We start from the raw sequence: 14151 nt of genomic DNA, 5'->3' as shown, positions 1-14151 counted from the left end.
ATGTCACCTCTGCCCCCTCCCCTGCAGTCGCCGCTGTCTACGATGTGACGCTGAACTTCCGAGGGAACAAGAACCCGTCTTTGCTGGGCATCCTCTACGGGAAGAAGTACGAGGCGGACATGTGTGTGAGGTGAGATCCGAGAGCTGCCCACGGGGGCCGTGGGGGCCCATGTGGTCCGAGGGGGGCCGTGGGGACACGTTGGGCCTGACCTGGCTGCCCTTTCCCCGAGCCTTCCCAGCTCTGGGACAGAGGCTTGGGGGGCTGGCTCGCCGTCACCCCTTGACACATGGGCCCGTCCCACCTCCCGGGCTGCCCCTACGTGGAGGTGGTGCATACTTGGGGACAGACATGAGAACTCCTGTCGCACAAAGTGAGTGAGTGGGTCCGGGGGTGAAGGCAGAATGTTCCGGATGCTCCAAGGGAGGAGTGACCCTCTCCCACTGGAGGGAGCACAGAGGCTTTTTGAAAGAGGTGTGAGCTAAAGCTTGCACAGTGACCATTGTTTCCATGGGCAGGAGAAGGATAAGCTATCCCAGCCTGAGGGGGACGCCCACGTGGTCCCTTTTTTGTGGTGTACAGCTGGGTAGACCCGCAGCTCATGCAGACCGCCCAGGAGAGAAGGTGAGGTCAGGGCCATGGGCTGACCTCAGTCCCGCTCGGCTCCAGCTCCTGGCAGCCATGGGACTGAGCCCAGCAGGGTCTGCCCAGCCAGCCTCAACCCCATTTGTCCAGAGACAGTCCTGCCAGAAGGACAGAGGAGCTGGTCAGGGCACAGCTGCTCAGCCAGCTTACAGACCCCCCAGAATCCCCAAGAAGTGGAGCTCAGTCTGAGGTAGGGCCCTATGGAGCCCTTCCTTACAACATCCTGAGATTATCAGAAACGATTCCTGTTAATTTGTGCACTGAGCATTTATTGAGTGCCTACTGGGTGCAAAGCAAGAGGATAGAGGCAGGGGTGGGGTGGGCAGTAGAGGGATCAGAGAACCAAGTTTCTGAAAGGCATTGGCTGGTGGAGGGAAGGCGGGCGGCCCCTCCGGCTTATGGGAGGCCCGTCTGAAATCTGCCCTGGGAGCTACACGGGGTGGAGAGTCTCCTCCAGGATTCCTCCTGGCCCCTCCGGACAGGCAGGCTGTGCTCTAAGGGCCACTCTGGCAGAGCACAAAGAAGGGAAAGTACAAAGGGAGGCTCTGGTTTTGTTCCAATTCTGTGTTACGTTCCTCTGGGGAAGTTGTCAGGCCGGAATGTTCCCACGGCCCCCCCACCAGGCTGCCCTGCGCCTCCGCGTGCACCCTCAGCTCCAGCAGGAGAGGACCTGTGCTTTAATCTCTTCATTTCCCCTTTGTGGCAGAGAGTGGGGGGCTATATTTTACCTAATCTCATTTTAATAGATATATTCTCAGAACTTCTAAAAGCTTCAACTTAGTGTTTTGTGTGTTGTTAAGTAAGAGCAGAATTCCAGTGAGTCCACACGTATTTGTAATCCAACAAGCCAAGGTTCTCACAGCTGATGGAGTTTGCCTCTATCCCTGTCCTCGCCTGTGGGGCCTGTGGGGATGGTGGCCTGGGGCTCTCCTGGTTCACGCTGGTGCTTGGGGCAGTGTCCTCAGAGTGGCTGAGTCCACTCCAGGAGGTAGGTGCTCATGTTTGTATTTATTTCTTACTCATCATTTTTCATTCTTATTTTATATATTTCATACCGCGTGTAACACACACACACAACAGAACCCGTGTGTGGTGTATCTATGATAAACACGTGAAATTGGGAGAAGAGTCGAGTGAGTTGGAAACTTTACGGCAGTCACCTCTCTGTAGACAGACCTCTCTGAACTTGGTTTCCTTACTGAAATGGTCCCTGTGTGCCAAACCCTTCTAGTTCTCAAAGTATGGTCTGGGGTCTCCTGGAGGTCCCCAAGACCTTCCGGGGCTCACCAAGTTGAGCTGGTTTTGTTTACTAGGAGGTTATGTGCCTTCTTCATTCCCTTGAGCACACAGGGGATTTTCCCAGAGGCCACGTGACGTGCGGCACAGCGTCACTCCAATGTCTGATCTCGTGTGTTGTGAAAATTCTGTTCATTTCTGATGTGGTCAAGATCAGCAGAGACCAAAGTTCTCAATTCTTTGAGACAAAAAGGTTGAGATACCTTGAAACATGGAGATTTACCTCTGGCTGTGAAGGTCTCTCCTGGCTCTTCTCTCACTGTGGGCCCACTGAGGTGGGCAGCCAGGCCCCGGTGATGACCATGTCCCCTTAACTATTTTGGCTCGTGCGTGTGCTCAGCGCCCCCTGCTGGCCTTCTTGAGGCACTACAGTGGCTGTGGATGGTGGTTCTTGGCCTGTTTTATCTTACAAGGTAGACACCTCCACCCTGGGGCTGGTAATCCCGCTGGTGATTAGGTTTATAAATAAATTAGTGTCCTAACTGAAGTCAGCTGTTTGGTACTGAGATTAAAGTTCTAAATCTCTACTGCTTTTCATATGTGAAGCTAGTAGATTTCATTGGTGAAATACGTGATCTTCTTTGCCTAATGAAATACACTCTCACTCATGATTATTTCCAAAGAATGAACTATTAAGAAAGAACAAAATTCCTGCGGAAGCTAATAAATGGTCACCCTTCGCAGTGGAACTGGGGGCCTGATCTGCTGAGTAAGCTGTTCATGGTATCCCTGTGAAATACTTCAGCTATCCCGTGAACATACATGCATCTCTCAGCCGCCCCCCGAGGCCCCTGCCATCCCCCAGAGTGCCAGGAGACTCCACGTCCTCGGGGTGGGTGCCCGAGGAGTTGCTTTGATGCTCATGTGTGTTTAGAAACCGAGGGTGAGACTGGAATGGAAACAGCAGGCCAACAAGTAGCCCCGATGCACAATAACTTATTTCCCCTTTTCAGCTTGATGTTGTCTAGTCATTCACTTTGCTCTCAATCTTCTCGGTAAAACAGGAGATTTCCTCTGGAAGAGATCCCGCTGGATGAAAAGGAAGCGGCCCAGTGGCTTCATAAACTCTACCAGGAGAAGGTAAAGGCTCCACTTTCCCTCAGGGGGCTGTGAAGGGTCTCGCAGGGGCAGCTGATGGGGCAGGCGGGGGCACGTTGACTTCCTCTGGGGACAAGTACATGCAGTTCCCTGATACTTCTTTCTAATCTTTCTTTTCTTTTTTCTTTCATTTTTTCTTATGTTTTGAGAAATTAACAAACTGGAGAAAAGTATAATGGATAACATAATGTTTATATAACCATGGCTGATAACATTTTATCACATTTGTTTCATTTTTTTATGTAAAAGAAATTCTAGATATTTAACACACATGTATTATGTGGGGGTGTGTGTATATGTGATTTAATATATGAGACACAATATAGATGACATGAAAGGATTCTGTGACAACCACACCCGGTCCGTTCTCCATTCCCCCATTGCATGCCTCACCCCCTGACTCTTACTTCCAGTTTATTTCATATACACAAACATACAGGACATTAGGTTTTCATTTTCAGCGTTGTAGGAGCTTAGATAATCAGAAAATCCTTCCAGTATCTAATAAATATCTTTTTAAATGCACTGACGACCTCTCAAGAAAATAAGGGAAATTTCTAGGATCAAAAAAGGGATGGGAACTGGAAACCAGGTGGTATGCCTGCGAGCTGATGCTGCCACTCTCTGATGGCAGGGTTTGCTGGTCCCTGTAACCTAAAGTCGTGAGTTTTAATGCCTACCTGGAAAAGAAGATAAGGGTTTGACCTCATTCAAGGCAGGAAGTTAGAGCTGAAAACCTCACATGAAGCTGGGACGCTCTGAGAGTTTTACCCTTAGAAAGGTTAAACTGGAGAGAATTTACCTACCAGCACGGGGAAATGACCTTGAAGCTTGCCTTTGTCCCCTTGGTCTTAGAAAGGCCTCCCCTGGAATTCAGAATCACAGGCCTGTCCTCAAACAGGTTTGGGGTTTGAATTTATTCTAACAACACAGTCCCAGAAGAATACAGCCTAAATATCAACATAGAAAGTGGTTCTAGGCACAGCTCGCTGGAGTTCCTGGGAGAGGCGAGTGTGGAACCAGAAGAACACAACTCCAGGCCTGAGCCGCCCAGATCTCCGGGCTGCAATCCTGCTGGAGATGCGCTCGTAACCAAAACCCACCTTGGGCAAGGGACGGCAGACGTGACAAACGGGAGGATCAAACCCTCCTGACGCCTCAGCTAGTGGAACTGTCAGATAGAGACTAACATCAGTGTGTTTGAAATGACTGAGCACAAAAGAAGGAATTGAAAACAGAAGAGCAAGACCTATGAGAAAATGAGAAAGACTTGAGAAAAAACAAGTAGACTTTATAGGCGTGACGAATCTAGTGGTTGACAATAAAATCTTAATTAACAGATTAAATAGGTTAGATACAGCTGGAGAGAGAATTAATAAACTGGAAGATGTTGAGGAAATTACTCAGAATGCATTACTCAGTAATGCAGTAATGCTGCATTACTCAGAGTATAGCATATTTCAGTGAAAATATGAAAGGAAGCTTAAAAGATATAGAGAATAAACTGAGAGGTCAAATATGTAACTATTAGAAGGTCCAGAGGAGAAAGTAGAAAGAATGGTGAAGAACAATGGTCAGAGATGATAGCCCTAAAACTAGAATTGATGAACATAGATTTCATCAGGGTCAAGAAATACAAGTCTAGAATAGGATAAATAAAAAGAAATCCAAGGGGCCGGCCCGGTGGCGCAAGCGGTTAAGTGCTTGCGCTCTGCTGTGGCGGCTCAGGGTTCACCGGTTCGGATCCTGGGCATACACCGACGCACCACTTGTCAGGCCATGCTGTGGCAGGCGTCCCATATAAAGTGGAGGAAGATGGGCATGGATGTTAGCACAGGGCCAGTCTTCCTCAGCAAAAAAAAAAAAAAAAAAAAAGAGGAGGATTGGCAGATGTTAGCTCAGGGCCGATCTTCCTCACAAAAAAAAAAAGAAGAAAGAAAGAAATCCACGCCTGCTTAGGAATGAAACTGCAGAACACCAAAGACAATGAGAAGATGTTAGAATAACCAAAGAGAAGAGACATACTGCCCACACAGGAGTGACTGTGAGGTTGATATTAGACAAATAGCACTTGCTATATATCAGAATCTCTTCTAAATGTCTTACACATTTTATCCTCTTAATAATCAGACACATACACACACATACGTTATATACACATACATATACACACACAAAAGAGAGTAAACCCAGAGAGAGTAGAGCAAAGAAAATAATAAGAATAGCATAAATTATTGAAACAGAAAGCAAGACTACAAAAGACTGCATCAACTGCACCAAAAGCTTTTCCCTTAAAAGTATTAACAAAATAGAAAGCTTTGGGCAAGACTGACCAATTAAAGAAGAGTGACGGCATTAACAGGAATAAAAAAGGTGATCCCACCGAAGCGCAGACAGTGAAAGTCATATGAGAGCAGTGTGACTCACTTTATGCTCGGACATTTGAATGCTCAGATAAAATGTTGTAATTTCCAAGAACAATATAACTCTCTCTAGGAGAAAGAGAAAACCTAAATGAAAAAAAAATATAGTGTGTGCACCATGGAGATAGACAGGCAGAGAGGGCTTGTATGCACCAGGTTGCGAAGGAGAATGCATCTCTGAGCCTGGGTCAGGTTTTAAAGGCTTGAAACTCTTACACAGACATTTGCAAGTAACAGCATTTGTTTAGCAGGAAACAAAAAAAAAACCTAAAAGTTCTTTATCAGGAAATAGATACACTGTATATGTGTATTCGTATGCTGTGACTCAATATAATGAATGAACTACATATTATCAACATAACTAAATCTCAAGAATGTAATGTGACAGAAGCAGATTGCAGTGTGCGTGTGGTATGCTGCTACTGACAGAGCTCACAGGACAGGCACGTGGGACCGTGAGTCACCGTCCACGGACACGTGCGTGTGTGGTGCCGGGTAAACCGCCACATCCCGAGCATGATGACTTCTGGGGGTGAAGGAAGCGCAGGCCTCATTTCCATCTCCAAGGTTCACTTTCTAAAATAATCTGATGCAAATGCAGCAAATGATAAGTTTTGACATAACTGATTTATTTTGGATATTTTTATGTTATTTGCTGTTTTTCTATAGTACTGAAATATGCCACATTTCAGTTGTTTTCCGTGTCTCTTACATTTTAATTCACGTCGAGGACACCGTACTGTGTGTGGTGTTCTCCTGTGTTTTCTTCAGTCCCCATGGTTTTTGTATGTGTCCACACTGACATAAATAGACTCAATTCACTCTTCGGTGCTGTGTGGCATTCCGCCACATGATGAGGCCCCATTTTCGTCAGTCGTTTTCCCACTGTGAGCTTTTAGCTTGTGTCCCACTTTTGCTGTTCCCGGCGCGGCCAGGCCCACGTGGGAGTTTCTGTAAGACGTCTCCTCAATGCTGTGACTGGTGGTGGTAGCTGTCTTCCTTCGTGAACTTGTTCTAGGTCATGCTTCCAAGAGCCTGCCCAGTCCACACCCCCCAGTGGAGTGTGAGTCCCCCCTTCTCTCCCCATCTTGTGAGTGGAGCGTCTGGATCACCTGCGGCCCCATTGCCTCCACCCCGGGAATATGCAAAGATCCCGCAGTGACCAGACTCTCTGCTTCGGTCCTGGTGTAACATCCATGCTTCCAAAAGGCGTGACCCCTTACATTTTGGTTATTTACCTTTAGCTCCGATCATAACATAGAAACAGACCACAGGGTCACCAAAGGGCCTCAAAGGTCGTTCCATACAATTTCCCTATTTCGCAGATGTAGAAACTAAGGTCCTGAGGAGGAAGTGACGATCCTGTGGGTGGCCGGGCTGGAGCTGTCCCCAGGTCTCCTGGCCTCACGCCCCTCACACTCTCCACCACACCTGTGCCACGTGGAGGGATGGCCGGCCCTGACCAGGCAGCGGCTGGTGAGGGAAATGGGTCCAAGTTCCAGCTTCCCATGTTCATGCCTCCTGGCAACTCGAGTCACCGTCACAATATCACGTGCACTCTGGCCCAATAGTAACAGAGAGGGTAGGGCCCCTGGGGCCTCTCCAGGGAGCCCGGGCTTTGGGGAACGGGGGAGAGGGCCTGGAAGCCATTAGGGAGTCTGGAGGTGATGAGGGTCGAAAGAGTCTCAGTTTCTCTCAAGTCCCGGAATGAGCACATTCAGCAGAGCTTTGAAAGAGGACAGAGGAGGTTGGTCAGGCGGGGATTGGGGACAAGGCAAGAGGACACTGTTGGAGAGCCAGCTCCAGGAATCATTTTGCACGTCAGCCCAGCTCTTTCCTCCAGGGAAGCAGGCTGGAGTGAATGTGCCTGAATGCTCCCCCGTGGCGGGGCGAGTTTTGTTGCCTCCTGAAATGTGCTGCAGAGACACACACTGCGTGCGTATGTGGGCACTGGGTTGCAGCATAAAATGTGTTTCCTGATCTGGGTCCCAGTTCAGAAGGATGGTGTGCTGCCTCCTGGGAGAAGCCATGGCAGGTGCACACAACGAGTCATCGCAGGCAGCAGTGTTTGTGTGGCTGGTCCATCCCTAGGAGAACAGGCCTTCTCCGTAATTCACCTCATTAACCTCACCAACACCTGCCAGGGGGACACTGTCATCACGCCCGATACAGGCGAGATTCCAGCTCATGGAGTCGAGTGACCGGCTGGAGGTGGCCCGGCTAGTGGCTGGCAGAGCCAGGCTAGCCTCTGGACCACCGCTCTGGGCCCTCCCAGAGGGACGGAGTTGGGGGGGCAGGGGGATTGGGGCTCCTGGAGTAACCGCTGGGAACGGAAAGCATTCCTGCAGGAAGCGGGATGTGGTGACACGAAGAGACCCAGGCGACCACGGCCGTGCTGCCCAAGATGTGTGGGCTGTCTACTGGGGGTGGGCTGGCGAGGCCTCGGGAACATGAAAGAAGGTGGAAACAGGCGGCAATGAGGGCAGCTCATTTGCTTGTGTGTGGAATTGCTGACAAGTCAGGAAAGGTCAGAGGTTAGCACCACCACTGCCTGAGGGTTCACCCCACAGGGAGCCTCACCAGGGGGACAACCCAGTGTGTGGGCAACACTGACGGTCTCTGGGGAGAGTTTATACAAGCACGTCTGTGTTAGGATCGTGTGTGTCTGTGAGATTCAGATGATCAAAAGAAACAAACCCTGTCACAAACCTCATATAAACCTGTCACAACACACTCTCACGCAAGGGAGAGCTTCTGCCTTCTCGTTTTGTGTCATCGTCTCGGGCCCTGGATCACCTTACCCACCATGTACTGTAAACACGTGGGGAGGCTCTGCTGAGCTCCCACGCCACGTGTGCAGCTCTGGGTGGAGAGAGCAAGGCAGGTCCTGTTGTGCGTAGGGTCAGGGTGGTCAGAGCGGAGGAGGCCAATTGTGCTTGGAAATGGCTGGAATGTTCTGGGGGCCGTGCAGGGAAGGGCCTTCCAGGTGGTGGTGGGGGGAGCGTGTGCAGTCGCCCTGGAGGTCACAGGTCCTGACCACACGAGGCCCCGTAACGCAGGCCATGTGCCCCATCGAAGGGCCGAGCAGCTGGTGCCTACCCACAGACTGGATGAGGCTGCGAGGCTGGGTGTTTGTTAAGGCCCCTCCATTTTTATATAGTACAAAGCACAACTGTAGAAAATTGTGTGCAGAAAACAAAATAGAAGAGGATAAAAACAGATGACATTCCACGCCCCCAGGGGTCACCACCAAGATTCTGTTGCTGTCGTCTTTCCAAACTTGGTCCCATACAAACAGACACAGTCATACACAGTTTTTATTTAAATAGAATCATATGGTTCTTAACATCTTCCTTCACATATCTTAAAGTATCATGATTTCGTCTCCCTGTTAACGTACAACCATATTACGTGTGACAGCAGCAGAGGAGTCGGTGAGCTAGGCCTGTCAGCCTTGCTCAGTGTGGAGCGTCCCCCGTCCCGCTGATGGAAAGGCTCTGACAGCATCCTCTCCCCACTGGGCCTTCCCTCGCTCATCTCTCCTCCCATCATCAGCCTCCAGGAAACAGAGGGATGAGAGGTTAAGTAACTTTCTGTGGGCAATGTAGCTGATGAGTGACACCAAGACTTGTGCCCAGGCCGCTGGACTCCCAGGGGGTCATGGCCACCATCCCCGCCCTTGAGACCTAGCGGGGGTTCTTGAGGGGCCTGGCCAACACCGGCAGTCCTGGGGGTCAGAGGTACCCACCATGTGCCAGGCACGGACTGATTGTTTTCCTAGGAAACTTGCCGGGTAAAAGGGTTTGTATTTTTTCAGGCTTTTGGTTCAAGCAGCCAAGGTTCTCCACACAGCTTGTGCCAGCTTCCCCTCCCATCCGCAGCGTACATAATCCTCCACTTTATTTACGTGGCTCCTTTATAGTTGAGTCATTTTTCACCATCAATACTGTTCTCTCGTGTTAAAAGAATAGCAGATGAAGAGACCGCTGTTCTGGTCGACTCTTTCAGGATGCGTTGCAGGAGATGTACAACCAGAAGGGGGTGTTTCCAGGGGAGCAGTTCAAACCCGCCCGAAGGCCCTGGACGCTCCTCAACTTCCTCGCCTGGGCCACGATTCTCCTGTCGCCTCTCTTCAGTTTTGTCCTGGGCGTCTTCGCAAGCGGATCTCCCCTCCTGATCCTGATGTTCCTGGGGTTTGTGGGGGCAGGTAACAAATGCGAATGACAACGCAGCTCGAGGTTGGGGGTCTTCCGTGTGCCGGTCAGGGTGACAGCCCACGGGGAGCTGGGATCCAACCCGAGCCTTGCTGGCCTCTGAGAGTGGGCTCTGGCCACTACGCTGCAGAGGCCATCTGTGCCCCAGGACAGGCTGACCTGGCGGGTGCGGGGAGGAGGGAGGAGGGAGGTCGGGCAAAGCCATCAGTCTAACCTCCGCTTTTTCCTGCTTTAAAGCTTCCTTTGGAGTGCGACGACTAATAGGAGTAACTGAAATAGAAAAAGGCTCCAGCTACGGAAACCAAGAATTTAAGAAAAAGGAATAATTAATGGCCCTGATTGAACACACATGATCGGACGGTGGTATCCAGTTAACTCAATTAAAAACAGAACAACACACAGAGCGGAAAAAAAGACACTTAGAAACTATTTTTCTTATTAACTGGTGACTAATATTAACAATAAAACTTGAGCCAAGGGTAGAGGAGTGGGAAGGCCGGCAGACGGAGCCGTCAGCACGCTGCGCGGGCCGCGGGGCCCCCTCGGGGAGCAGCGCTCACAGGCGTCTGCTCCGGGGACACCGGGCCGTACCCCATGTCAGCTCTCAAGAACTCTGCCTGCCGGAGGGAGCCTTTCGACGCTTCCTCTTCTTAAACTTAGATCCCATTTTTGTTTTTTATTAGTAATTTCAGGAGCTTACCCTGGCCCCTCACCTCTTGCCCTGCACCCGCAGCGAACTTTCTCTTCGCGACTCTCCCTCTGTCCTCCTGGGGACGGATGCGACAGGGTCCCGCCCCAAAGCGCCTGCTCACTGCTCTGCTCGGCATGGCACGGCACCTTCGCTTCCAGACAGTGGGGTGGCCGTGGAGAGAGGTCTCTTGGTGATAAGCACACGCTGAGTGTCGGTCGGGTCGTAGCCCTGCACCCGGCTGGCTGTAGGCAAACGCCCCATTTTATTTTCCAGAGCATCCTGCCTGTCTCCTCCCTAACCCTGGGTGGAAACATCTGAAATCTGGTTTTAAAGTGAATGGGCCCCTAGAACTCGGTGAAACATACAGTCCTCCCGTACCCAGATCTGCTCTGTCCCTTCTCCCTGTGGCCTCAGTCTCCAGTCCTCCACTGGGCGCAGGGGAGGCCATGCCGGACCGGCTCCCCTCTGCCCCAGCAGACTGGGAGCCCTGACATGCTGACCTCTGCCCTGCAGCCCATGGGACTCCTGGATGCTTTTTAAAAAGCAGTGTCACCGTGACACCTCTGTCTTCTAGAGGTGGGTGGAGACTGTTAACACGGAGCTCATTGGCTTTTAGAGATTTAATTTTTACAATTGATGGCTCTCAACTTCCCAGTGAAAACTAGAGACGGTGAGCCCCAACTCCCGCGGGTGCCCAGCGGGCATGCCAGTTCCTCCTTAGCTCCTCCCTGCTACAGGGGTGTCTCCAGAGGGTCCTGACAGCCTCTGCTTGGCTTATGTCCTCACAGCGTTCCCTTGGGCCTGCAGCCCTAGTGGGAGATGTCTGTTCCACAAATGAAGGTGTATTTGATGCCCGCTGCGGGGGCTGGTTGGAGGAGTGGGCAGACCCCAGTCCTCCCTGGGCTCAGCTAAATCATTCCACCATAAACTGCACCTGCATTGTACTTTTCTTCCTAAACTTTCAACTTGCTTTTTTAAAGTCACACTCCCCTCCTCTTTTTTAGCAAGGGAAAGAAAAATAATGGGTGTTATCTCTGATAAACCGTAACCAGCATTCTGAATGGAGGCAGGTTGAATTTTCTAGGGAAAAAAAAATAGAGGAAAGAGGCATGGAAAAAATTATAAACTGAATTGGGAACATAATGGTGCATTGGCCCTAAGTATGTATTTTGGGAAGATTCCTTGAGACAGCATATGTTCTTCATGACGACGACAGTCTACTGAATTTTATTTGGTAACCATGACGGAGGGAGCAGGCAGAGAAGACACCAGGATTTTATGCTTGCTCTTGAGTGATAGCGGATGAACACAATTCCTTGTGAGCTCAAAGGGTTAAAACAAAACAAAGCAGCTTTAAAATGCCCTTAGAAGTGAGCTTCCCTCCGTCTCACAGCACATTTCCCCTCCCTCCCTCCGCCAGCTCCTGTAGCCGAACCCTGAGCAGAGCGTGGGCTTCCACTGCAGTGAGCGACAACCTTGGGTCTGAGTTTTCTTCACATAAATGCTGCTCCTCTGTCTTTATCTGCCTATGTGTCACTCGCTAATTCCCTAATACCTAAAGAATCTTAGAGGAAAAAAGTTGAAGAGTACTACCGGGCAGATACATTACCAGGAAAATGCAAATTTAGATCATTTACTATCTAATTAATAGTTCCCAGATAAGTTCCCTCCCCTTGAAGTTAATACATAATGTGTAAATTCTGCATTGAGTCAATGAATGCTCTGTGAAGACTCCCAGGCAAATGGAGATTGAGACCCCCGGGGTGGGTTTTAAATCTTAGCGACTTCCTTCTGATTTAACCCAGGTCAGCTTGTGTATTTGAATACCAAGCCCTTCGAGAGCAATAAAAACTACCCTATGAATGTTTGGGGTTTTTTTTTTTTTTAGAGGGGTGGATTTTGCTTTTCATCCACTTCAGAAGGAGAGGGGGAGGGAAGCTCCTTTAATTTTTTAAATTAAACTAGTAAATCGCAGAATAGTGCTTTTTTTTTCCCTTTTCCTTTACGTCTACCACCGAGCTTCATTTGTTGCTGATGTTGTCATGTCAGGCTGAATGTTGGGACGGTACAGGCTGTCATGGTTGGGGGCAGTGAGCTCTAAGCCTGGAGTTGTTGGTGCCCTCCCCGCTGGGTCCTGGGTCAGGCAAGGATGGGGAGGTGTTTGCTGACCCACCCTGCTGGGGGAGGTGTTTGCTGACCCTGCCTGCTGGGGGAGGCGTTTGCTGACCCTGCCTGCTGGGGGGAGGCGTTTGCTGACCCTCCCTGCTGGGGGGAGGTGTTTGCTGAACCTCGCTGCTGCTGGGGGAGGTGTTTGCTGACCCTCGCTGCTGCTGGGGGTGGTGTTTGCTGACCCTCGCTCCTGCTGGGGGTGGTGTTTGCTGACCCTCGCTGCTGCTGGGGGTGGTGTTTGCTGACCCTCCCTGCTGGGGGAGGTGTTTGCTGACCCTCTCTGCTGGGGGTGGTGGTTGCTGACCCTCCCTGCTGGGGCGAGGTGTTTGCTGACCCTCTCTGCTGGGGAGAGGTGTTTGCTGACCCTCTGCTGGGGCCTGCTCTGTTGCTTGCAGTGCACATCCAGAGCCACCCACCCCTGCTGAAAACACACAGAGAGAGGGCCCTGGGCCCCTCCCATGAGTGCCCAGCAGGCTGAGCTCAGAGCCTGGAGGCAGCTGGCTGGCATGTTTCTCAGCACAGGCCCAGGCCCTGCTCTCAGGCCTCTGGTGCCGAGACTTTTGTCATCTTCCACGCGTGTATTCTAGCCCGGCCCAGTGAGTGGAGTTTGGGTTGTGGGCCTTCCCTATGTGTCCAGCTCGGGAGAAGGCCACAGTTCTTTTGCCCCCCTCTGGGAAGTTCCAGGGTCTTCTAGGGTGCTTGTGGCAGTTCCTGGTGACTTGTGGCAGCTACCAGCACCTAGAGACGGTCTGGCTTCCCTCTTTGGGGTCTTTCTGATAGCATTGTAAGCAGTGACTGTCCCCACTGCATGCACGTGAGCAGACGCTGGGGAAAGGCTTAGCGGGTCAGAGGGAAAGCGTGTTGTAGATCTGTGAACACTGTTTCTGTACGCCCTCTTTTTCTCCAAACTGAAACCTGGAGGAGGGTTTGCAATGGCTACCCATTGATAAGAGTTTTAAGTCGGAGAAAGAAGTGACACTGGTCATCGGGTACTTGGCGACGGCGTACTAGATGCATGGCCTTATTATGGTCTCTGTCCTCAAGAAGCACAGACTAGCTGAAGAGATGAGCTCTGGCTATACGAACCACTAAATAATAGCAGAAGACAATGTAAGCAGCACTTTCTTGTATAAAACAGATCGGATCATTGATCAGTTTTGAATCTGTCTTGTCTGTCCCTGTTCCTTCCCCTCTGTGGCATGAGAACCTTCCCTGACACTCACTCAGTTAAAGAGCACTGAAGAAAACGCGGTGCATGTGCTCACGTGCAACTCAGGAGCTCTCTAGGTCCTCCACGCCCATGTGACTGCCGATGTGTATCAGATGGGGGGTGAGGAGTAAGTAACTCTCTGCATGTTGCTTCGTCTCTGCCCAAGACACCTATAGGACAAGCCCAATAGAATCTTCTCAGCCTGACTGACGTTCAGCGGAATTGTTCAACCGTGTGCGTAAACTCATGCTGCGAATTTCTCACCAACAGCTGCATGCTTCCCAGGCATGCGATGCTTAGCGTTCAATGGTGTGATGTGGCTTCTAACCTTTCTGCAGTGTAACCAGGCTTAGGGTTAAAACAGTGGGCCTGACACGCCGACCTGCCTTCTCTCTGGAGGCAGCACG

At 50.7% G+C, this 14151-nt stretch overlaps 1 protein-coding gene across 2 annotated transcripts in view; it reads left to right on the top strand.

Annotated features, from left to right (window-relative positions):
• Nucleotides 1-13683, top strand: part of AGPAT3 (1-acylglycerol-3-phosphate O-acyltransferase 3) — a 99202-nt gene extending 85519 nt beyond the window's left edge. For both annotated transcript variants that reach the window (XM_087418010.1, XM_087418009.1), the window contains 4 exons: nucleotides 28-130; nucleotides 2944-3019; nucleotides 9469-9667; nucleotides 9912-13683. In XM_087418010.1, the coding sequence (XP_087274136.1) occupies nucleotides 28-130; nucleotides 2944-3019; nucleotides 9469-9667; nucleotides 9912-10000 (467 nt within the window). In that variant the 3' untranslated portion in view covers nucleotides 10001-13683. The remainder of the gene's footprint in view (nucleotides 1-27; nucleotides 131-2943; nucleotides 3020-9468; nucleotides 9668-9911) is intronic.
• The last annotated feature ends 468 nt before the right edge of the window (nucleotides 13684-14151 follow it).

Source organism: Ceratotherium simum, chromosome 27 (genome assembly GCF_057802395.1).
Source record: "Ceratotherium simum simum isolate JZ-2026a chromosome 27, ASM5780239v1, whole genome shotgun sequence".
Classification (NCBI taxonomy): Eukaryota; Metazoa; Chordata; class Mammalia; order Perissodactyla; family Rhinocerotidae; genus Ceratotherium; species Ceratotherium simum.
This window is presented reverse-complemented; position numbering and strand designations above follow the sequence as displayed.